The sequence below is a fragment of the Trachurus trachurus genome (assembly GCF_905171665.1).
Source record: "Trachurus trachurus genome assembly, chromosome: 18".
NCBI classification, from domain to species: Eukaryota; Metazoa; Chordata; class Actinopteri; order Carangiformes; family Carangidae; genus Trachurus; species Trachurus trachurus.
Genome location: NC_139909.1, coordinates 2,214,072 through 2,239,762, shown reverse-complemented (window position 1 = coordinate 2,239,762; position 25,691 = coordinate 2,214,072). Strand labels below are relative to the sequence as shown.

Here is a 25,691-nt window from a genome sequence, read left to right as displayed (position 1 = left end):
ATAAGGTTAACAATAATTTAAACTTGAGAAAATTAGTTGTAAAATTCGAAATGCAAATATGCATAACAATAAAATTGCATTTGAATGAAGATTTGATTTGAATTACTTAATAGCAATTAAGAAAAATAGCATCCTCAACGGATGGATGAAATTAATCAAACTGATGAAACCTTGATCACCCTTAACGAAGGTGAAATTGAAACTCAAGGAATCAGGACTCACTTTTGGTTAGAGAACGTGTATAGAAATAAAAAGAGGGCTATATGTTGGCAAAGTGAGCATTTAATAAGCCAGAGGTTGTGGCATTTGATAACGTTTAAAAGCTTGGATCAGGCACAAGAGGATTATCCGTTTATACCGTGGGAAGACACATTAAAAAGTATTTGGAATTCTAAAAACTTGTCCTATATATTAGATCAACTTTGTAGGAGTCCCAGATCTAGAGCTAGTGTGTCTTTAACCCCGTTTCTGGCTATTCCAGAGGGGCTGACTGTTGCAGGGAAGAACAGTGGAACAGCAGATCCACGGCTGACTATATCAATTATCCCTCGACAGGTCAAGTGGGAGACAGGACAGTTTGGGATCCTTAATAAAGAAAACGCTCCTGACGAACATAATTCAATAAATGAATTAGACTTTGAACTTACTGACAAACAAAGAATAAAATACGGTATCACAGTTGGGCGAATTAATGCTTTAATAAGTATTATAAAAACAGACGAATCAACAACTAAACAACAGATAGAGACTACAACTAACTTGGACTTAACATCTGAGGCACCAGAAAGCATGGGTAATAAACCGGTGAAGGAAAACAGGATGCAATCACCAGTAGAGATGGTGATAAATCAGCATCCAGATCATGCATCTCAAATACGAAGCTGTATGAAAACGTGGCATAAAAGAATTACTGGGACTTTACAATGGCCTCTTGGGGGAACTTTCAATATTGCTTGTTGCAACAAAGTGGAAGCTAACATTAAACATTATAAATCTTTGGATAAAAGTAAAAAGCGTGAAGGGGAATGGGCCAAAGAAAGAGAGGTGTTAAGATGGTTTCGTTTGACAGCTCGACGTCAGACCTTGGGTGCCACTCAGTTGCCTATTGTTGCGGAACAGGCTGATAGAGAAAAGGAGAAGTGCAGAAAAGAGCCTGCTGCTCCTTCAGCCCCTCCGCTGCATCTAGACCCCCCTCCATACACAGTCCATAAGGGAGGAGTCTCAGTGGGGCAGTTCCCAGCCAGAGGAACTAAAGTGGACAGGAAAGGCGGACTTAAGGGAAAATTTTCGGTGTCATGGGAGGAGCCGTCCTCTGATGAGGAAGAAGACGACAGTGATACGTCACGAGATGAGCGCATACTGAAGAGAATGCGCTCCACCCATGAAGCTGCACTGAAAAAAAGAAAAACAATCAAGGCAGTCTGCATTCAGTGTGGACTCTATGGAAGAAGTGCAGAATGATATTAAAATGTATAACATACCAAGAACATCTAAACAACAGGAAGAGGAAGACAGAAGAGAGTATGAACGAATTATAACACAATCACTGGACCGAAAGAAAAAAGAAAGAGGTGAAGCCAGTGTGAGAAGGAAATCCCTGTATGGAACAGCTGATGCATTCCAACAGGAGATTTCAGGCAAGCAGGCTCAATGGTCACCTGTAACATACCAACAACATTATTGACAAAAAACGAAAGCATGTGACACAATTTCTGAACAAATAAAACGACTGGAAGAAGAAATGAAAACTGTTGATGAGAAATTGAAAAGAAAAGTCGATTTCGATGTTAAAGACTCTCCCCCACACATGAAGATGGAGCTGACTGGTACAATGATTATGGAAGACAAAACCATAATAGAGACTCAACAAGCATACTTAAAAGAAATGCAACGTTTAAGAAGAATTCAACTGGATGGGCTACAAGAAGCTTTCGTATCTTCCAGAGATGTTAAACCAAAATCCCAAAGAGCCACAAACATTATGGTCAAAACACAAGACTGATGTGGGATTAGTAAAGTCAGCTGAACCAGTACGAGTACCACTTAGGAAAAATGTTATGTTGTCATATAAAAGACAATATCCACTCAAGCAACAGGCAATTGAAGGCATCAGGCCCATTATAGCAGGTCTGGTGGAAGCAGGAGTGTTGATTAAAACTAAGAGTCCCTGCAACACGCCGATCTTCCCCATAAAGAAACCAAATTCAAACGATTATCGATTAGTACATGATCTTAGAGCTATTAATGCCATAGTGGAGGCTGAGACGCCTGTCGTTCCTGATCCACACACCCTGCTCTCCAACGTGCCTGCGGACTCCAAGTACTACACAGTCATTGATTTATGTTCTGCTTTTTTCAGTGTGCCTGTGCATCCAGACTCTCAGTATCTTTTTGCCTTTACATTTGAGAATAATCAGTACAAATATCAAAGGTTACCACAGGGCTATAAACATAGCCCAACAAAATTTAATTTAGTCTTAAGGGATGATTTGAATCATCTTGATATCAACAGTACTTTGATACAATATGTGGATGACATTTTGATATGCAGCCCAACGAAGGAGCAGTGTGAGAGGGATTCCCTGGCTGTTCTGACTGCACTTGCAAAACAGGGTCATAAGGTCAGCAAAGAGAAACTCCAGTTCTGCTGTCAGGAGGTGGAGTACCTTAACGGAGATTGTGTGGAGATAAGAGGCTCATAGCCCCCTCACAACTCCAAGTGATAATTAAATCACCAAGACCACGGACAGTTTCACAGATGTTAACGTTTTTGGGAATGTGTGGTTATAGCAGACCATGGATCTGTGAATATGCTCTTAAAACAGCTCCACTGCGTGCAATTATTCATGCTGCAGGACAAAAAGACAGTGGTGCTCAGTTACAATGGACTGATGAGGCCGAAGCGGCATTTGAAGCTTTAAAGAGAGATTTACAGACTGCTCCAGCACTGGGACATCCAGATTATTCTAAACCTTTTCATTTGTGTGTTGCTGAGAGGAATGGATACGCTTGTGCAGTATTGATGCAGGATGCGGGTTCGGTGAAACAACCCTTGGCTTATTATAGTACAAAGATGGATACTGTTGAAGCAGGACTGCCCCCATGTTATCAGGGATTGGCAGAAGCTGCATTTGCTTTTCAAAAAGCTTCAACTTTGACTATGGAGAAGTATTCATGGACATTTTGTAATACCAAGTGCATTGTTAAAGGTAGCTATTCGTGATGCGCATGGCCCTGACCATTGCGCAAGGGGGGAGGTGATAAAAAGAATACAAAATGTCTGGTGGTCACCTTTCTTAGCGAGTACTGTGGAAAGAGTGTTGCATGAATGTGATGTGTGTGCGCGTCATAATATTAGAAAAAGTTTTTCAGCGCCAATTTCACACATGCCACCGCCGGATGGTCCTTTTCGGCATTTAGTAATGGACCATATTGACATGACAGAACGGATAAGAGGATATAGATACATCCTAGTGGTGATAGACAGATTCAGCCGATGGGTAGAAGCTGTCCCCACTAAAGGACCAGATCAAAAATCGACTGCGAAATTTTTATGTCGCGACATCTTCCCGCGGTTCGGCGTGCCAGATTTTCTTTCGTCGGATAACGGTCCAGCGTTTGTGGCTAATACCATTAGAACAGCGTGTAAAATGTTGGGAATAAATCAAAAGTTTGGCTGTGTCTATCATCCCCAATCACAGGGAATTGTGGAAAAAGCTAACGGAGTGTTAAAATCTAAGTTAGCAAAGATCATTGCTAACAGCCAGTATAGGTTGAACTGGGTAGATGCGTTACCTTTGGCACTAATGGGAATGCGAATGCAAACTAACCGAATGACACATCTAACACCGCATGAAATGCTTACTGGAAGACCAATGCTGGTCCCCTTTTTCAGGGGCCCGTATAAAGGTCCACCACTTGAACAATGTGAAAGAGAATTGACATGTTATTTACAGCAGCTGACTCAAATATACAAGGTTACAGGGACGTGCACATGACTATAGAGGGGCAGGGGCTCAACATCAGAAAAGGGCAGTGTACAATTTTTTCAGGCCTTAATATCAAAATAAATAAATTAAAATAAATTACAGTTACTATTTAGTCGGTAGAGAAAGCCTGCACGCCTTCAGGACTGCAGTCAACATGCTGGACCAATTTCCCAACTTCCCGAAACAGAGTCATGACTTCTGAACTGGTGGCTAAGGCTAATATTGTATTGGGGGCACAGCTTGCAGAAAAAAAAAAGTAGGCTAAGCCTACAGACTACACACACAAAACCAAGAAATGACTACTGTGACTGCTACTGTGCATATTTCAGAACAGCAGCAATATTTACAACAACAAAGTCACAATTACCAGTAACTCAATGTCTGGAAACAAATTCAAATAGTCAGTGAAATCAAGCTGAGTGAGTGATTCCTCCTGTTGCTGCTGCTGTTCACTTCAGGTGATGTTAGACAGAGGAGGGGGTGGGGCTTAACTCTTAACAAGCAGTGAGCTAAATAAACACAAATGAGGGCTTTTCTTAAATATGACTCATTAAGCTCGTTGAATAAGTGGACGGCGACTTGTCAGAACCGACAAGGAAGTTATGTTGGTGGATTTATAATAACTCACAAGATTCGACACAAGTCGCTCCACTGTCACGTCTCATATATGTGCGGGTTATCGATGAGGCAGCAGCTTCTCTCTCTCTCTCTCTCTCTCTCTCTCTCTCTGGACGTGCATGTGAGGGAGCGCGCACCGCGGGGCAGCCCCCCCCCGCCCCTCAGTGAGGGACAGAGCGGAGCAGCAGCGGACAACACACACACACCAACGTACATACACAATACCGTGTGTAGCTATTACAAGGAAATGCGTACGGTAGATAACCGTGGCATTTTTACAGCGCGGTTGTTTACATCCTCATGCACAACAGGAATGCATTTATTGAAAAAAAAAAAAAAAACATAAAAAAGGGCACTTTTTAATACGAGGCAAAAAGGGCAGGGGCTCAAGCACCCTTTGGGCCCTATGTGTGCACGTGCCTGCAAGGTTATATCTCAACAGGTCAAAGGAGCAGTGGAGAACAGAGAAGCTGTCATTCCAGAACCGCTCAAGAGTATTGAACCAGGAGACTGGGTCTACCTGAGGGTGTTTAAACGCAAGTGGAATCAACCAAGAAGGGAAGGCCCTTACAAAGTCATTATAGTAACACCTACTGCTTTGAAAGTAGAAGGTAAGACTCTCTGGTATCATTTGAACCACTGCTGCAAAGCAGAGAGACCACCTGGAGCCACAAGTGATCCACAGGAACCAGAAGGGGACGGCCACGCCTCCCCGCAGGGACAGATCCAATCGCAGGGGAATCTAAGGGACGGCCACGCCTCCCTGCAGGACCAGACGCAGCCCGAAGAAATAGTGAAAGAAAGACGTTCTAAGAGACTGGCACTAAAGCAAAATGCAGGAGGAACAAAGACCCTCTGACAATAATGTTAAACTAGAACAAATTAAAGCAGAAAGCCGAGAAAGACCAAAACAGGCTACTATAACTACATTAAAACAGACACAGAGCGTGATTATATGGAGGAAAAGAACAGCTGGAAGAAAGCCAAAGCATAAATACATTTTATGTAGAGGAGGTGCAGTAGTAGCACTTCTCATATTGATTTACTATATAATAATCTCTAATCATGTTGAAATTAAAACTGGACAACTAACAGCTGATTGTGCACTGGCAGCAGGATTGTTGGCCATTAAACATGAACAAATACCAGCAAATGAAGTAGTTAACCTTACTTATGTGAGAAGCTGTATGTATAATCTAACAGTGGTAAGAATATTTGGACGCTCGATTGTTGAAACCCTGCCAGTGGCAAAAAGATGCCAAATTGACGCAGTAATAAACATGAGGATGAGCTGTGACAATGATCAATGCACTGATCAATTAATGCAAAAATCAATAATGAAACGAGAAACAGCCAAATTAATGACGCTTAAATATGGCCTACGTGAACGACGTGAGACACCAAAAGTAACCTGGACAAAATTAGGAGGGGGAACAAACATGTTCTACCAGTGGATGAAATTTTCAGCTCAGCAAGTAAGTAGTAAAGACTGTACGTGTTGATGGGCTCGCTTTAACATACAGATAGGATGAAATTTTCTGGAGAAGAAATATTGTATGCCGTTGTTCACTAAAGGTAGAATAGAAATTGTGTCAGTGCATTATCAGAACTCGCTGTTATTCAGTACTCATGAAATCGTGTCAAGATATGGAACAGAAGCTTTTGAGATGTTAATAAAGCCATATAAGATTAGATCTACACTTTATGAGGGATCTTTTATAGTAGCAATAGGAATGAAGGCATTAGAAGAACGGAAGAACTATCAGAATGATTCTGAAAGCTGGAAAGATGAACTAATCAAACTTTATTTGTTGTCCAGATTAACATGGCTGACCAAAGTGGAAGTGCCAGGCAGGGAAGTAACGAGGGTGGACAGAACCAGCCCCCCTGCCTAGCCACTGGCCAAATACTTCACCTTATTTCAATCCAAACCAGAGAATTCAGAGCCAACCAACTAACTAACCAGGTGGCCAAGCTCAACACCTCCCACCAAATGCGATGACCACGAGTCCATTCCCGGTGCCAGGATATGCAGAGAATTGGAGTCAACTAGGATACCCGTTTTACAACATCAATGGAGGATGGCTTACGCTGATGCAACGAGAGATGGGGATTGCCCAATCTCAGATGTCACCACACCCATCCGTAGTCAGTGCATCTGATTGGGATAATGGGGGTGAAGGTACATCACATGGCATCGACGTCCAAAGAAGGGTCTCTCAGAGTGAAGGAACCCCTCGTACGGGAGCAATCATACCAACTAGGCCTGAGCCTTCCATCCTGCTTGTAAATACTGCAGGAAGGGTTCAGGATCCTCAGTCTCCTAGTAATCAAGGATGTGTAAAGGAGGCTTATCTGAAGAAGGCACCTTGGGCTAGAGCTCGCCTTGAAGAAGAAACAGATGAGCAAAGATTCAGGAGAATGGAGTGTACTGAATTTAGGGAAGCAGTCAAGACCCTTTCACCTGTATGCAAAGCGTACTTACGTGCAGAGAGGGAGAAGATTGTAAAGTTAAAATACAGAGAGAGAGTGAAATGGGGTATACAGAAAGAAGAGGATAAGGGTAGACATCGTGTCGCCCAGATTCTTGAATGCTACCACTGTGGCATACATCATTTTGTCTGAATCATGTAGACAGTTCAAGGTTTGAAGGATGAATAAGTGAAGGAAACATTGCATGCTTTTATATGTCTATCTTTTTCACGAGAGCACAATTTCATTTTCTTGTCACTTGAGCACTCTTTTTATTATATTTTGTGTTAAAGGGATTATAATCTTGTAACTAAGTTTTAAGAACCTTGAGGAGAAACATGTAATTGTCATCATTTATCATGTTTTGAAGATTCTCGTATTGTGTGTATTTTATTTTTGGTTTGGTTTTGATGTCTGATGTATTACCTTTTATGGACTCTGTCATTATTTTGATTTATGTTGGACTTCCTTCTGTCCCGATTTAGTTAAGGGTGGAATCCATGACTACACGTAGGTTGACATGTTGAATTCATCAATTGGGATTGTTTGTGACTTGACCAGTCACACAGGGGGGAATGTTGTGGTATTTTTCATCATAAATGACATGAAAGTTTGTAATAGGTTAATGCTGAAAGACAATATTATGCTACTATTAAAAAAGACATATACTCATTATGTATCTATTAGTTTAAGATTTAATGTTGATCATCTTAAATGATCACAAATGATTATATAATGTTTTGTTCTGTATATCTAATTGAAAGGAGTATGTTTTGTGACTTAAAGATCAGCCAACTGCTTATGTGCAGCCAGAGAGAGAGAGGGGTAGATAAGAGGTCAACTAGCAAGCAGGTTCACATTATTATGCAGGGTCTGTGAGGGAAGTTGCCATCCCCTCGTCTCCCAACTGATAGTGTTAGGTCAGTGAGGATGGAGATGAGGGGAATTGGAGCTCTCAGAGAACAGTCGTGGTGAATCACTTGGGAATAGACCTAGGCCTATATAAGCCTTCAACTTTTGGTAAGGAGTCAGTCACTTAACTACTCCTTGATGCATGTCTTGGGGTTTTGCTTTGCATGAAGCCTGATACTTTGTTACTTTTCTTTTCGAACTTTGTATCTGTAAGTGGCTCGGGTTGAACTTTGTTTGCTTTCTTGTTAAAGAAAATAAAAGACAACTCTACGTCGGATCCATCCTTTCCAGCGAGTTATTTTGAGTCCAGAATTTATTTTTGGTGTGAGATGTAGTTAATTAGCGCATTTTTCTGATCTTCATCACCGGGATCACGGACCCAGAATCAGAGAGTCTGGAGGAACCGGGATCACGGACCCAGAATCAGAGAGTCTGGAGGAACCGGGATCACGGACCCAGAATCAGAGAGTCTGGAAGAACCGGGATCACGGACCCAGAATCAGAGAGTCTGGAGGAACTGGGATCACGGACCCAGAATCAGAGGGTCTGAAGGAACCGGGACCACAAACCCAGGATCAGCTGTGACCCTGTTGACCTGAACCAGACTCCATCCAGACAGGAGCAGGTTTCACTGAGGACTGATCCTGAGACGTCCTGAGATGTTCCTGATGCTCCTCAGCTCCACATGATCTTCTTGAAGCTCAGTCTCAGCTGGACAGAGACACTTCACACCTGTGGTGCTGAGTAGGGCTGCGACGATTAGTCGACGTAATCGATAACGTGATAAGTAACGCTAAACTTTCACAAGAAACTGAGGCAGTTGTTTTTAGTTTTTAGTGCCAACACTTGATTTTTTTTTTTTTTGAAACATCATCTCAAGCTTGTGCCTTCTTGTAATAGCTGGTGTTTGAATGTGTAGAATACTGTACATGTCTTATGATAACTCATGGTTATGGTGATATTTTCACATTTCCAGGCAACTTTTAACATTGATCTGATGCAAGGGCCTTATGGTGTTCACTTTCTAAATGCTACTGCTCCATTCATGATTCTGTTGCCTATAGGACCCTGCCATCAGTCAGTGGTCAGGGCTAGAGTCACTAAAAAGTTTTCTGGGGGAAACCTTGACTTTAATATTGTATTATTTCATTCATTTGTGTTTAATTACAATAACAATTTAAGAACAGTTGTGTTACAAATACATGTTTCATGGGTTTTTAATTTGCTCCGAGAATATGAGGTAAAAACCCAAAAAACAAAATAATCATTAGCTGCAGCCCTAGTGCTGAGTGATGCCTTCAGGGACCACGTCATGCTCGGAGATGAAGACTCTCTTAGTTTCAGTTGGTGCATGACACCGAGTTTGTTCTGACTGGTTACGGCTGGTTTAACTTTAACATTATTGAAAACAAATTATTAATCTGTCTTTACTCTTAACCTTGTTGTAATCTCACTCATCAGTAGAAAGTTGATGTTTATGGATTTACAATGATCAGTGTATAATGATTGAGTTTGTGAACAATAATATTAATAATGTATGTGTTAATGCAGCTGGTCCGTTGTAAGTGAATAAAAGCTGCTGTGTGAATGAAAATAAACTGTGTTTTTGTGATGATGATGTGTCGTGTACATAAATGTTGTTTATTTGACCTGTTTAAATCACATTTTGTTCCTGAATCCACCAAACTGTTGGGATCAGAATAATAATTTTCATTGGTTTGAATACACTGGTGTGATATCAGTGCATGGTTACTTTCTATTTTTGCAACAGCCCCCTCTGGACCGTGGATGTATTGTATTACCACAGCTCTGTAGCGCCCCCTCCTGACACATACAGGGAACAGCCTGTGAGGATTCATGGGTGTTGGTGTTTACAGTAAATCTATTAGGGGGAAACTACTGACTTCATATGATCAGAGAAGAGATAATTGTGTCAGAACAGCCTCATTCATTCATGTTTTTATTTATTGAACAGGGACAGTGCACATCAATCAACATGTCAGTTCAACCATCAATGTAAATGTGCCAGAGACTCATGACTCCATGACTTCTTCCTCATCAAATGCAAAAAACTCCACCCAACTTTAGAAGTTTCTTGCATGAGTTTAAAGAGTACATGAAATCCCTTACACTAATTGTCCTTGTGGAGTTGTAATAAAAAAGGCAACTGGACTTATCTTGTTTGAAGACGTTTCACCCCTCATCCAAGAGGCTTCTTCAGTTCAGTTGCCGCTTGGATGAGGGGTGAAATGTCTTCAAACAAGGTTCTTACGGATCCTTAAAAAGTCTTTAAGGCCTTATTTTTAGATTAATGAATTCAATGCCTTTTATTGGCATTAAAATGTCAATTTTTCAAACGTCTTAAAAATGTTAACACATGGTGAGTGGTATTTTATGGTTGTAATTAGTCTCAAATCTCAAAATAATTGGTAACATTCTGACATAGAGAAGTTAGTGGCGGCCATCAACGCTAAATCTCTCACCGCCTCCAGCTCCCGAGTCAGTGTTTTGTTTTTTTCCCAGACTTTTTATGCATTTATTTTGAAAGGACAGCTGGAAAGAGACACAATCCAATGTTCATGTAACATTCACTTTACCTTGGATCACATAGGAAAGGGGGTAAAATTGTCCCTAACCCTATGTAATTGATGTGGTGTTTTTTTCTTTTTTCTGCATTTGTGTTTATTATGAAGTCGGTCTTAAATTTCATTTTCAAGTGGCTTTAAAAAAGTCTTTAAAAGTCTTAAATTTAACTTGGCTTAAGCTGTAGGAACCCTGTCAAAGAGAAGAAGTCCAATTGGTTTTTTATTACAACTCCACAAGAATAAGATGACCTGATGACTGAGAACCTTCACAGACATCTTACACTATAATTGACACTAAACAAAGCATCACATGCCTATAGGAAAGGTTTTTCAAAGATGTATGGAGCAGCTGTCTGCTTTTCTATATGTTTGTATGTAGCCTAGTAGTCGAGTTGTGGGGGGATGAGGGGGGATGGCATCCCCCCTGAAATAAAAACGATCAAAATCATCCCCCCTGAAAAAATGCCATCCCCCCTCTCCATCCCTCCCCTTTTTACATTAAATGTTGGACATATAACTTGTCAATTTCTTTTTATCTATTGATAGTTGATTTCATTAAAAAACATTTGCACAAATCAAGCCTATCCACTTTTCCATGTTGATAAAAGTATTAAAATGATAATTCAAGGGACATTTAGGCTATAATAGATAAAAATAAGTATGACATTCATGAGATTAATCGGGATTAAATATTTTAATAGATTGACAGCCCTAATTATTTCATCATTAGAGAGTTGAATAAAAGAAATAATAAAATCTGAGGGCACAAATAAAAAAATTCAAATAAACTTGGCTTGATTTGATTTGAGAGGATTAAGAAGTCTTATTTTCAGTGTTTTGTTTTGATATCGAATTTACATGAATTACCCCCCCCCCCCCCCGTTTTTTTTAAGGTGAAAAAAAATATACCATCCCCCCTGAATTTTTTTTTACAACTCGACTACTGCCTACGACCCTTTTCAATAAAGTTCATTAAAGAGAGAAAAAAAATTGAAGATTAAAAAAAAACAGTTTCTTCCTCATCGTTCAGCTCCTCCTCCACAGCGGGGCGGGGATAATAACACAACACATCCATGGTTCAGTCAGAGTTCAGAGAGGAGGACGAGTCAGACATTAAAGAGAAGTAGTAGTAGTAGTAGAAGATGAAGATGTGTTCCTCCTCCTCCTCCTCAGTGGTGTCGGTCTCCCTGTGTCTCCTGCTGTGTCTCCCTTCATGTCTGTCCTCTGGAGGTAAGAGCTGAACTCTCTGTCTCTGTAGTTAAAGTGCTTTACGCTGCGTTTGAGACAAGTCAACATTGCATTTAAATGCCTGAATACATCGAAACGTTCTTTTTAAAATTGTTTTTGTGCCCTTTCTAATGTTTTTATAACTCTTGGAGCGCTTTGAATGCAGTTTGTCCCGCACGGTCCGCCGTGTTTTTGTGTTATTCTGACGTGCTGCGTAGGAAGGCTACATCCACCGTCTCCAACGCTTTGAAGTCGCAACTCGGGAAAACATCCGAGTTCCGACTTGTCCGAACGCAGCATTAGGCAAGGCATCTTTATTTATATAGCGCATTTCATACCAAGGCAACTCAATGTGCTTTACATAAAGACAAAACATTAAAAAAGAAAAAGCATAAGACAGAATAAAAACAAACAAAACACTAAAAACAGGGTTAAAAGCAAGAGCAAATACAAGTAAAATAAAATAGATAAAGTTTTAAGTTCTCAGCTATAAGCACGTGAAAAGAGAAATGTTTTTAACCTGGATTTAAAAGTGTTTACAGTTGGGGCTGATTTCAGTTCTGCTGGTAGTTTGTTCCAGTTGTTGCAGCATAACAGCTAAATGCTGCTTCACCATGTCTGGTCTGAACTCTGAGCTCCACTATCTGACCTGAGTCAGTAGATCTCAGAGCTCTACTGGGTTTATACTCTACTAACATGTCATTCATGTATTCGTATTAGTGTAGTTTCTGTAGTTTTACTGTAGAAAGTAGAACTACTGCAACTAACTGTAGTTTAGGCTAGAGTGAGTTGTCGTCAGTCTCTCTCTGCCTCAACATGGTGGATCTCTTCCTGTTTGGCTCCTTATCAGATCAACAGAGTTTCAGAGGGTCAGGTCAGGACAGGAGAGCAACAACACGAAGCTGAAGTTAGTTTCTGATTCCATTTTCACAAATAGACTTGTTTCACAATGAGAAACTGATACTTTCATGAGTAGGCTACACTTTGTATAGCTTTATTTTACAGAGTCCAAGTCCAATAACTAACAGACAGACAAATAAACATAAACACACAATATAGACAGCACACAGTCTGTCCACACACAAGCTAAAAACGGTTCAGTTGTTCAGACCAGTATTTACAGTATTTTGAAATTCAGGAACTTAGTTGATTACATTACAATACAAACCATGTACAAAGCAAAAAATAAACTTCTTCCTCAAGATATCCAGAATCTGTTTAAAATGAAGGATTCCAGTTATAACCTGAGAAGACCACTATTATTAGAGAAACCAAAGACTCGAACTAGTGTAAAAAATCCCTGTCTTTCTGTTAGAGGGGTTAACATCTGGAATAATTGTCCTGAAAATATTAAATTATGCTGTACTCTAGTCGGCTTTAAAAGACTTTATAAGAACAACATAATTTCTCGTTACAGTATGGAAAATTAAGTTTAATGATTTTGTACTATTTTGGGTTATGCGCTGTGTACAATTCTTTATTTTGTTGTGATCAGAAATTTAAGTGTACTGATTAATTTCAAATGTCTGTGATCTGATCCTTTCGTATTAATGTGTATAATTATTATTTTATTTTATTTAAATTTTTTAAGGTAAAAGGGGTAGGGGTAGGTAAGCTTTGGCTTCAACCTACACCCTTTCGGTTAAGCTTGATATACCGAAATAAATAAATTCATTCATTTCCAAAACATGGAAGTGTATTTTGTGTCACTCTGAGTTGGGTAAGTCAGAGACATTATAATTCCATTTTTGGATCGACACAGTCTGCACATAAACTTATAAATACAATTTCTTAACAAAGCATTGAATGTGGGGACATTACTGGACACAAACAAATGGCTGGCACTTTCCCACCGTGGATACTTCAGCAAGATACGAAGGGTGTCATTATATGCAACCTTGATCTTATTCATCTAACCTTTACTATAATTGCACCAGAGGTGTGCTGTTACTATGTAGTAGTCCATGTTCTTACTTCTGTAGTGCGTGAATGTTGTCTCAAATCTTGTGCACTTTGTGGAACCAACGATCACTACCAGGGCCGGTGTGGTCCAAGCCTCAATGGAGCCATAAGCAACATGTTTATATTTGGCCCCTCTATTACAGCCAATAATACTGATTATGGATTGTCTACTAACCTACAAATTTATTTCATTTTTCTAATCTGTCATTACGGATCACCATAGCCTGGCATGTTTCTACCCATCTATGATTTCTAATCTGAAATGGTGCCGAAATTAGCTAAAAGTGCAGCCTGGGGTTGATTTACACTTATTTAATATTTAAAGTAATATAGCACTGAGTGGGATATACTGAAAGTCACTTAGACTGACTAAAAGTTACAAAATAAACCAATAGACAATATTTAATGTAAACACAACATCTGCTCTTTTGAATTTTTGGTTTTAATAAACTGCAACATCAATGTGCAACAAGTTTAGTTTAGTTTAGTTTATCTAGTTTATCGCAGGACAGCGTGCAGTGACATTGATTATTCAAAGAAATAAAAAGATTTGGGGAAAACGCTAATTTCCATCTGTAGTCCTCATAAATAGATTGTAAGTACAAGTTAAGATACACACAATACTAATAGGGTATAATAGGGTAATAGGGTACATTAATACCTGCATACCTTTTTTTTAAAGAAAACAAAACGAGGACAGTCATTGTGATTGAATTACAGAGTGCAATTTCAAGTATGGTAAATCCAGGTTCCCATCACCTTAAAAGCGGGAGGTACATACTGCACGGTGCATAATGCATTACATCTAACAGGGATAGCCTACATTAAATACAACGAGCCTCACAATTAGAAAATTTACATAAAGTGCCCAATATTGTTTAAAAGTATTTAAAATAGTATAAATGCTTATGAACTTCACATAAAGTGCTCATATTTTTTAACACAGGTGCCCGTCACCTATAAAAACAGGAGGTACACTGTATGATGCATTCAATCTAACAAATTCCACTATAGTTTCCTTGTGGGGGTAGTTAAACTACAATGAACCTCACTGTTAGCAAATCTACATAAGATGCATAGTGTTGTTCAGAGCCTTGGAAAGTACAAGTATGTAAGACTTCACATAAAGTGCTCATGTTGTTCAGTGCAAAGGAACATTCCGGGCTATTTCTTTTGGCAAATTTAGGCAAATTCTGAGCAACAAACAGGAGAATAGGAAGACAAGAGAGTTGGCCTTGTAATGTCCACTTTGCACCATTTGAGGCTTGAACCCACAATTTCTGGAACCAAAGACTGTTGTCTATCGCACTGAGCTAATTGGCAAGTGACAATTTAACAGTGGCTTCACAAATTGAGTAAGCCATTCACTGTCGTGCAGGCTGAATTGAAACCACTGTGAAAAAAAAATCAGTTTTTGAGGTAATATGCTTGGAGACGCACCTTGATTTATGCACTCGCAGCCTCGGCTGATGTTTTCTTTTCTCCAACTTGGTCCATTAAGTTGTGCCCAATAAACAATAATAGTCTTGTCTGCAAACTTTCTTTGGATATGTGAAGATCCATTTATTTACGAAACAAACAAAATGTATCGAACAAAGAACTCAAAATGCCGCCAGCCTGCGGTCAAAAAATAATACACTTCCGGTGCGCCACACCTGAACTCCCTAGTCGGCACCTTAAAGCAGATATCAGTGGAATGTTTTTGTTAATATAAGTCCTAAATAGTCCTATTTTCCGTCAGCAATCACTTACATGAAGTATTTCAGCCTAAACACGAGTCTCTCCGTCACTCTGCTCTGCTGTAACCCGAGGAGAAAAATTTCCTTGTGGGATACAAGTGTTATCCAATGAGGAGAGAGAACGGCATGAAGGGCTGTGTGTGCAGCCAAGGGATGCGCGTGAATGTGGTGACGTAGCACGAGGACCAATTGATGCCTGACAAGGGCGGGGGCTGCTAACTCATGGTGCGTTCAAAGAAACTCGTACTTTGTGTTTTTCCTTCCTGTGAAGTCATACCAGTTCGATCTGGTACGAGTTCACGGGTCGGAAGTTACGAGTGGCCGTTATAGGGAACTTTCACAGACAACAGGATGGTAAAAACACGAGCTACGGGTTACCTGGAACGCTACCAAGTCGTAGTTGTGACTTGAAGCTGTAACTTACGGTTTCAAAAGCCTGCCTTGAACGCAGCATTAGCCGAAACGGCCGTGAAGCTGATATCTGCTTTAAATGTCCTCCCATTACTCCCCACAGCGCCACTCGGGCGCACGGTGAAAATGGCTCCACCAATACTGATACGTATTTGTCAAACATCATCTACCATGACTCTAAAATTTTGTAGATTTGTTTAACAAAGACCATCTGGTATTTTTATGTGTTATCATCACCCTTGCTGCTGTCTTGTACAGCAGCTAATGGGGATCTAATAAAACAAACAAACAAACAAACCCTTGCTGGGGCTTGGACCCACAACCTCTGACATCAAGAACCAGCTCCTAACTCACTGAGCTAATTATCTGGAAGTGAGACCTGGTGTGTGACTTCTCAAATAGACTCAAGGAGTCACAAGCCAGGCAGCTGTTGTCAAGGCAGATTTCAAAAATGGTCAAAATGTCACAAATTCTGTTATCTAAACAAAAATGTGATAATACATAAATTGCATCATGACAGCATGGAAATGTTGGTGATTGGTTTTTAATGATAAGTGTTTTTGCTTCATAAGAGAAAATCTGATTGATCTGACATTGCCACTGCAAGCCGATTTTCCCACTGCCATCAGAAGCCGATTAGCAGGTTTAAACAGGTTTTTTGGCCGGTGGGAAAGAGGTGAATCTATTCTCTCAACTCTAGAAGCTCGGGGTGTGTCTGCTGCTGTACTGAGTCGAACCACCGATCTTCTGGATGGTGGACAGTCTGCTCAACTGTCAAGAGCCTCAGCCACCCAACATTTACAGATGTTTATTACTAACGCTCCGCGGCACCGATCAGGAATATGAACCTTTAAATAAAGACCCTAATCACTGACATTAACTTCCTGTTTGTCTCTTTTTTTGTTGTTGTCTTTTGTAGTGACAGTGAAACCTGGAGAAGACGCCACTCTTCCATGTCAAGGTTCTGCAGACGCTGAGATCACAGTGATAAAGTGGACCAAACCTGACCTGGAGTCAGAGCTTTACGTCTTCTTCTACAGAGACAACCGCTTGTATCCACACTACCTGCATCCGTCTTATCGTGGTCGAGTGGAGCTGAAAGATCCAGAGATGAAGGACGGAGACGTTTCTGTGGTTCTCAAGAACGTCACCACCAACGATGCTGGGAAATACGAGTGTGTTGTTGGAGATAAAAGAAGTGGCCTTAAGTTCATCAGCAGCTTCTACCTGGCTGTTCAAGTCTCAGGTCTGTTGATATGAACCTGTTCACACCTGAGAGGTGGTCACATGACATCACTGCTTCTGATGCTCAGGTGTTTGTTTCTCTGTTTCATTCCCAGTGAACATCAGAGCTGAACCTGGACAGTCTGTCTCTCTGCCATGTCGAGCTCCCAGCAACACTGAGATCACAGCTGTTGAGTGGACCAGAGCTGGACAGGAACTAGAATATGTGTTGACGTACCTGGACGGGACCCGTGTTCTAGACAACCAGCATGAGGGTTTTAAAGGTCGGGTGGAGCTGAAGGACAGAGAGATGAAGGACGGAGACGTGTCCATGACCCTGAAGAACGTGAAGAGAGACGACACAGGAACATACGACTGTCGAGTCTTCCAGGGAAAAACAATCCACAGGAGAAGATCCATTGTTGACACTGAACTCATCTGCACCTTCAACCTGAAAGTTCAGTCAGGTGAGTCCCAGAGTCCAGACTCTGTTGTGTTCTTCACTAGCGCTGCCCCCAAATAGTCAACCAAGCACTGGTCGCCCAAAAAGTCATTAGCCAACCAAAATTTTTTTGGTCGATTGGTCGCAGGAAAAAAACAAACATTTAGAGCCGTGTCTTGTCAAAATTAAGTCAAAATCAATATGTTTTTTACACGGCACGGCAGGTATCTATTTTTTTTCTTTTGTCAAAAGCGACCTTTTCCGATGTTGGAACAGACGTTTCTGGTTTGGCGTGGAAGCTCGTATCACTGCTTTTTTCAACGATTAGCTGCCCCGGCCCCGTCCTAAAGCACTCACCACACCACTGACCCCCCACCCCACCCGTCTTACAGCCTCAGCTCAGTCACTCACCCTCCTCATCTACTGTGTTTATTGGTGATCAATGGACATACTGCCTGTAATAACTGTAAAACCCGACCAGCTTGTTGAATCTGACCCAACACGGCCGGAGTCACACGCATTACTTCACAACCCGACCGTGGGCAAAAAAAAAAGGATAAAGAAAGCCAGCAGCACCACTGGTTTAGAGACAGCTAACTATTAATCAAGTTCATAAGCTGTATGATGTGTGTGTGACTGTGGCGGAACGTGTCCGACGAGAGGGGGGGGGGTCGATTAGTTGACTAATCACCATAAGCCCCCGACCAAAGATTTTCTTTAGTCGGGGGCAGCCCTATTCTTCACCTGACAGCTGATCTCTGCACTCTGCTTCTTTCTGCAGGAGACACAGAGGAGAGAGGAGGCGAGGGTCTACATGTCGGACTGGGAGTTGGTCTGACTCTGCTTGTTGTTGTTGCTGCTTTTATCATCTATAGAAAACGTGAGAAGAATTCTGAGAAGTTCCGAAGAGGTTCAGATGGGACAATTCAATCTCGTGTGAGCAATGATTAAGACCAGGACCAGAGGGTCTGGAGGAACCAGGACCACAGACCCAGGATCAGCAACAGTGACCTGAACCAGACTCCATCCAGACAGGAGCAGGTTTCACTCTGTCAGATACTTTATCTGTTGGTCTATAGCACAAACGTGGAATTAAGATATCCAGGATCACTGACAAATCCAGACTTGACAAAGCCTCATCTGTGAATCCTGGCTCAGTCCGTTGCACATTTGTTTACACATTTGTTTACACATAATGACTGAGGACAGATTCGTCAAACCAGGTGGAAGTGATTAAGACCTGGTTCCTATACTACGCAGCAGGTTCAACATACTCAGGGTATCTTTCACTTACTCTACCTCACTTAAGCGCTAAGCGGTCACACGACGGTGGTTATCAACTCGTTTGCAGCATCTGACCAATCACAGACATGGACAGGTCTGACAGCAGCTGCAGCAGCAGAGCGGAGTGTTTCACTAACGAGGAGCAGACCATAATTCTACAGCAACATGAACAACTGAAAGAAACACACTAGTGCAGAAAGTGCTACAGAGAATTACTGACTGTGTCAATGCTTAAATTCACAGGAACTATTTTTATTTATTTATTTTTAAATAAAGAGGATTAAAATTAAATCAAATCACTGTTTCATCATTATGGGATAGCTCTGACAGGAGTCACATTATATTCCTCTAATCTAGCATGTTGCTCACATGTAATTTTGTGATGTGTACCTACTGTATTTTCCAGAAAAAAAAATGTGGTAGGAGCGCAAGAATTGAAGAGGAGCTGACAGCCGGAACAAAAACAGTGAAGGGAGAAAGAAGCAGTCGCTCAACTCATAGCCTAGATGTAGAAAAAATATATATAATTTATTAAAAAAGGACCGACGTTTCGACCTCACACAGGTCTTCCTCAGGGTACTGTATTTTCCGGACCATAAGTCGCGCTTTTTTTGTAGTTTGGCTGGCCATGCGACCTATATTGAGAAGCGACTTGTATATCAAAAATATACGCCATGTCATCTATGACGTCGTACAGTGTGGCGGCTTTCTCACGGGTTGTTTTTCTGTCTTTATTTCTTTCTTGACCCGGCCTGTACAGTAGTAGGCTATTTGGTGCCGGCTTTATTTGTTCATGTAAACAAAGCCCCGGCCATTATATGAGACCCGGCTATTAACAACGATTAAATGTTTCAATAATAAATGCGACTTATAAACCGGTGCATCTTATATATGTTTTTTTCCTCTTCATGACGTATTTTTTGACAGATGCGACTAATACTACAGTGCGACATATAGTCCGGAAAATAAAGTATATATGCGATGCAGAGAGTTAGGTGTGTAAATATTGTGCATGCCTTAAGTGTCCAAAAAAGAAAAAAAAAAACGTTGAGATCGTGAGAGGATCCTGAGTGTTGAGGGGCCGTCGGAGGGCCCTGGGATTTTTAATTTTTAGATGAACATCAACAGAAAGATGCGTTTAATATCTGTCCGTCTGTGTTGGGGGTGGGATTGGGGTATTAGATACATTTTATTTTAAAGGGACAACGAGGAGTTTTGGAAAAGTGAAGTGTTTTCACACTACATTTATGAGCCTCCGCACCGTGAAATTCTTTGACCGGCCCAAGACGGACTCATGTTTTCATTCATCAAGAATTAAAGTCAGAGGTTGGAAGACGATCACAAACCGTCGTAGTTCCCACCATAAACGGAGATTCGGCGGCGTTATTCTCATGACTCGCCACGAAACCGAAAGTAAAGAAACGCTGGTCGGCTCGCCCAGCATTTCCACCACCACTAATAATAACAAAATAACCATAGAGACAAAACCATAGATTTATCTACAATGGGCCCATTAACAAGTGGTAACGGAGATTCATCCACATTAATATCAGACTTTTTTATAACCAACTAGAAACTCCTCGTTGTCCCTTTAAGTTTTTATCGGAGGGACTGACAACTTCAGGGTTAACTCTGGGTTTTCGGTACGACGGCGGTGGTTCACTTCTTACCAGGATACATGGGATACATCTCCATGGTAACTGATGCTGGACGGCTAACCAGGTCCGGAGCAGGTTATGTCCCAGATTGAGATCTCCAGGTAGAAAAGCTCCGCCTCCTGGCCAATCAGCTCTCTGGGGAAATGGCATCACTGTTTTTGGAAGATCCTGTTGACCTCGGATCACGGATCATGAGAGGATACCTGCGAAGTGCGAGAGTGTTCAGAGAGCGTCAAAACCCCCTGGCATGAGGGACTCTATGCCATCGCTGGTGAGTTATACATTAACTTCATTCATTCATTCATTCATTCATACAGTAACCACAGAGACAGAGAGTTCAAAACATCTTTTTCAGTTGAATATATTTACATTTTCTTTATTTCTTGAAAAGGCCTGGGCAATGAGACGAAGAGCGATATATAGATGAGTAGTACTGAAAGTAATCTTAAATTGTTTATTTATGTCACACCACAATGACAATTGGGGGGGGTCAACATTTTACACAGCACACCTGGACTCACATGTTAAACTCCACACAGGAACGAAACACCTGGCCTCAGTCCCCGGTTCTGGTTCTGGTTCAGATTCTGGCTCAGGTTCTGGTTCAGGTAAAAGTTCTTCCAGGACTGTCCGTGGACCTGCTGGTTCTGGTTCTGAGGCTCTATTCTCGGGTTCACATGTTAAACTCCACACAGGAACGAAACACCTGGACTCAGTCCCGGTATCTCGGGTTCATAGTCAGTGACACGCGCAGATTCAGGCAATGAAATGTCCTAGTCCACTAGGGGTGTCTGAAATTTTACTACAAGCATTTTCCTGGCATGACTATGGAAATACTGTATATTGTAGTATTTATGATTACTAATAAGAAAGATAAATGTTTCAACCCCCCCTATCTGTTATTTGTACCTCTTTTAGGGGGGTCACAGTCGTAATTAGGGGGTCAAACCTCCCCAAACCCCCCTGTAATTCGCACTATGCCTGTAACTATACCCAAAACGCTTTACAGTACATTGCATTCACCCATTCGCACACATTCACACACTAATGGCGTGATTAATCTCATATGGGATGGGCCACAGTGGTGGCATGACACAAAAATAAAAAAAAATCATTCATTCATTCATACAGTAACCACAGAGACAGAAAGTTCAGACCTTACCTGACTGAGCATCCTCCTCTGCTTGGTCCCAGTCTGCATCAGTTGTTCAGGCTGCAACATGTGCTACAGTGTGCTATCGCTGCCCCCTGGTGTATTTACTCACTTACTGCAGGCTGCTTTACTCTGAATGGACAACCAGGTGGTGTAACCTCAGTCTCAGACATGAGAACCATACATTAACAGATGTGACTTGATCTGTAAGCAATACAGACCCTAATACATAGCCTACTGTATATTGTTTCATATTAAATGCAGCCTGCTCCTGTACAGTATAAAGGCGATTATGTGAATCGTTGAAGTCTTTCCACAGCCTCAGTGTTCAGGTAATGTACATCGCACATTTACCATTCATTTCACACATTAGGCTAATCTAATAAATGCACCTCTGTATGTTTGTGTTCTCAGTCTTTGTGAGTGTGGTTGAAATTCCCCCGTCACCGGTGGGCACTCTGTTTAGTCCAATGACTGATAGTCTGGTCAAACAGACACAGTCCCGACATGGACAGCAAGAGTTTGCAGAAAATGCAGTAGTGTTGATCAAAGCGTACGATTCATCATAATATTGTTTTGATCTTCTTCTTCTTTTTTTTTTTTTTTAAATCAATTCAAACAAAGATAAATTACATGTTGGTTGCAGTAGAGTAAACTACTTCCACTTACTTTGGCAAACATGCCACAAAGAGATGGCTGGAGCTGAAAAAAAAGGATAGCGCAGATGCAGCCAAATGTGTTACATCCTGTTTTCTTGTTCTGTTAAATACATAATGAGTAATTAATTTATAGTGTGTGTGTGATTGGATAAAAGGCCTCTTCTAACCAAGCTCCCAGGCTGAATTTCAACCACAGCCCACCCATGACTATAGGGATTATGGTGAGAGGAGGATCGGACTAAATGTTGAACTGTCCCTTTAAGCAGGTGGGCATTCGGCTAATTTTACGCTCAGCTGTTTGGTGCTGAATGAGACAACAGAGACAAATAAATGCTTATAGTTATAGTTAAGAACTTTATTGTCGTTGTACAAAAGTGCAACAGAGTTGGAGGCCGAACCTTAAAGTGCATATAAAAACATAAAAGAAACATGCACACAACAGTTTCACACCACTCATTCATACAGAGAGGTGTACGTAGTACATTCATGCTATAAAATATTGCACTGTTGTGGTAAAAATACATAAATACTTGTTGGTAAACAGTTGAGTAGCAGCAGAGGTCACTGTGTTGTCCATGTGTCAGTTGTCTGTCCTGTCTGTCTCGGTGCAGCTGCTGAAACAGTAATAGGAGTAAAAGGGTAGACATGCAGTAGAGCATGCAAACACCATCACAGAGGAGGCTTAACTTCATTAATTATGATACAATTAGTGGATATCACTAAGAAGAAACAGGCAATTACTCTTACATTGTTTTCTTTTTGTTAAAATGACCATTGTTCTCATGGAGAACGCGCCTCGACGTGGCTCAACGTACCTGAAATACATTGAACGCTGTTGTGGTATTCCCAAAATAGGTCATTGTACCCATTATTTTGTTAATATTTATCTATTTATGGTCGCAGTCGAATCATTTGGGTGCTTATGTCACATTTCTGTTAAAAGGCAGTGGAGGGGGGTGGAGGTAAAGGAGGTAGCGTCTCTAACCCCCTAACCCCCTAAGTATCACCTGCTTTACACAGGTCAGTAAACAGTCAAGGCACCACAAAATGTTGCATATTATGGGTAGTTATGATTACCAGGAATGTTTCAGTAGAGTGTGCATCATGTTTTAAACAACAGCAAAGAGTAGAAAGGTTTTAGTGACTCCTGCACTAGATGTGCGGTTATAGGTTGTTATTCATGCTTTCACCATGTATTTTGTGAAAGAGACCCCGAGGAGTTTGCGTTTGGTTCTAAAAGAGTTTCATATTACTGTAATGTGGATGAATCTACGTTACTCACACTTGGTAAAGGGATAGTTCACCCAAAATTGATTATCTCCTCCCCCTCATGTGGACTAAGGGCTGGGAGAAGTTTCAGAGTCCTCCGTGGCTTCTCTGAGTTACAGGGGGTCTCGGCGTAGCAGTGCATGTCCATATAACGGTTGCAAATGGATACCAACTGTCTTCATAACAAAAAGACACACCAAAAAACATCCCAATACCTCCATGCTGCTCGTATGTAATGTCCGTCTTGTATTGAAGCCCCGACATGAGAAATTGTCCCGAAAAAAAATTAAATAAGTATATATATTAATAATATTTCAAGCTTGTTTTGTAGCCGAAGCTTCTCGAAGCTCCTCTTCCCGGTTCGTCCAAATTTGACAGACCAGGAAGAGAAGCTTCCGCTACAAACAAGCTTGAAATATAGATTTATTTAATTTTTTTTTCTTAATCCTTGGGACCCGGAGCACTGCTCTGGAGCTCATTCGACTCATTATGGGACAGGAGAAGGCTCTGCTCAGTTTGGGGATTTTTTATTTGTTTTCTAGACCTATAGAAAATTAAAAACAACAACAGCAACCAGAGTCAGAAAAACCCCCAGTCCAACACTGACTCCTCCCCCCTTGTCTCCTCCCTCCTTGTCTCCTCCCTCCATGTCTCCTCTCTCCTCGTCTCCTCTCTCCTCGTCTCCTCCCTCCTCGTCTCCTCCCTCCTCGTCTCCTCTCTCCTCGTCTCCTCCCTCCTCTGTTCCTCCTGCAGAGAGAAGCAGAGTGAGGTATCAGCTGTCAGATGCACACACACACACACACACACACACACACACACACACACACACACACACACACACACACACACACACACACACACACACACACACACACACACACACACACACACACACGAGAACTAGAGCACTGGAAAGGAGAGTAAGGACACCACCATTGACTCCTGTGGTAAGGGTTTAAGGGTTTAAGGGTTTAAGGGTTTAAGGGTTTTGCGCCCCTAGTGGCAGGATGTGGGTATTGCAGCAGCGCCCAGAAAACCCATTCACTCCAATGTATGTGTGTTGCCCACTTGCTTGTAAATTGATGAAAACGGCCGTGTTTTTGTTTTTAGGTGTCTTGGTCATATTAAATTATACCTATAACTTGTTTATTACAAAATGTAGATTGAAACATTAATGTAGAAAACTGTTTTTGTTTGTTTGTTTGTTTTACTCTCCTATGTGTTAATGTTTATCTGTAAAGGATCCTCAATGATGATATTAACGTGGGTGATCTGTAAATGTCCTTAAATTATTGAAAATACCACACTTGCTCATTCACCAACAATGCAGAGATGTCAGTTCTTGGGCGCTTTTGCAATACCCACATTCCTCCACCAGGAGGCGCTTCCATTGGACCAATGCGTGTCGTTACTCTGTTTTCCAGTGCTCTAGACTAAAGACTTTCTAATACGAACAAACTCACCTGAGTCTGTGACGTTCAGGTCGAAGCTGCTGATGAACTTGAGGTCAGGTCCTGTGTTTCTGACGTAACACTTGTATCTCCCAGCATCGTTGAAGGTGACGTTCTTCAGAACAACAGAAACGTCTCCGTCCTTCATCTCTGGATCTTTCAGCTCCACTCGACCACGATAAGACGGATGCAGGTAGTTTTCAAATAGACGGTTTTCTCTGTAGAAGAAGACGTAAAGATCTGACTCCAGGTCAGGTTTGCTCCACGTTATCACCGTGATCTCATCGTCTCTGGGGCCTCGACATGGAAGAGTGGCGTCTTCTCCAGGTTTCACTGTCACTGTTTTAACAAACAACAAAGACAAACAGGAAGTAGACGTCAGTGATCAGTAGCCTCATCTATTACTGTAAACTGTGTGTGGGATCCTTACTGAAAGTGTATAGAGACTACAAAAGTGCTGTATAAGTGCATTTACCATTTAATTAAATTAGTGACTGATAGCTCTAATCTGAATACTTGTTTTAACACAAATGAAAGACTCTTTTTGGAGTCTAGTGCAGGAGCTTGATGTTCTTTCAGATTCAGTTTGTCCCCATGTAGTTTAGTTTCAGTTTCACTTTGAGTGTTGTGAAGGAA

At 41.2% G+C, this 25,691-nt stretch overlaps 3 protein-coding genes across 6 annotated transcripts in view; 1 reads left to right on the top strand and 2 right to left on the bottom strand.

Annotated features, from left to right (window-relative positions):
* Window positions 1-18,549, top strand: part of LOC311001346 (coxsackievirus and adenovirus receptor homolog) — a 173,587-nt gene extending 155,038 nt beyond the window's left edge. Inside the window, exons 2-5 of one of the 4 annotated variants that reach the window (XM_083992414.1) lie at window positions 11,707-11,806; window positions 16,835-17,161; window positions 17,256-17,606; window positions 18,363-18,549. In XM_083992414.1, the coding sequence (XP_083848540.1) occupies window positions 11,719-11,806; window positions 16,835-17,161; window positions 17,256-17,606; window positions 18,363-18,532 (936 nt within the window). In that variant the 5' untranslated portion in view covers window positions 11,707-11,718 and the 3' untranslated portion in view covers window positions 18,533-18,549. Of the gene's footprint in view, window positions 1-11,676; window positions 11,807-16,834; window positions 17,166-17,255; window positions 17,607-18,362 lie in introns of those variants that run through there. The other 3 variants (XM_083992415.1, XM_083992417.1, XM_083992416.1) reach the window with 3 other exon arrangements.
* Window positions 1-25,691, bottom strand: part of LOC311001380 (uncharacterized protein) — a 199,170-nt gene that overhangs the window by 125,406 nt on the left and 48,073 nt on the right. The gene's annotated exons all lie outside the window — the stretch shown is intronic.
* The window catches only part of LOC311001525 (uncharacterized protein), a gene marked incomplete at its 3' end in the record, with an annotated part of 36,225 nt that continues 31,246 nt past the window's right edge, over window positions 20,713-25,691 (bottom strand). The window contains exons 2-5 of the mRNA XM_083992611.1: window positions 25,068-25,394; window positions 24,208-24,351; window positions 21,074-21,184; window positions 20,713-20,726 (exon numbers count right to left, since the gene is read on the bottom strand). Of these exons, the coding sequence (XP_083848737.1) occupies window positions 20,713-20,726; window positions 21,074-21,184; window positions 24,208-24,351; window positions 25,068-25,394 (596 nt within the window). The remainder of the gene's footprint in view (window positions 20,727-21,073; window positions 21,185-24,207; window positions 24,352-25,067; window positions 25,395-25,691) is intronic.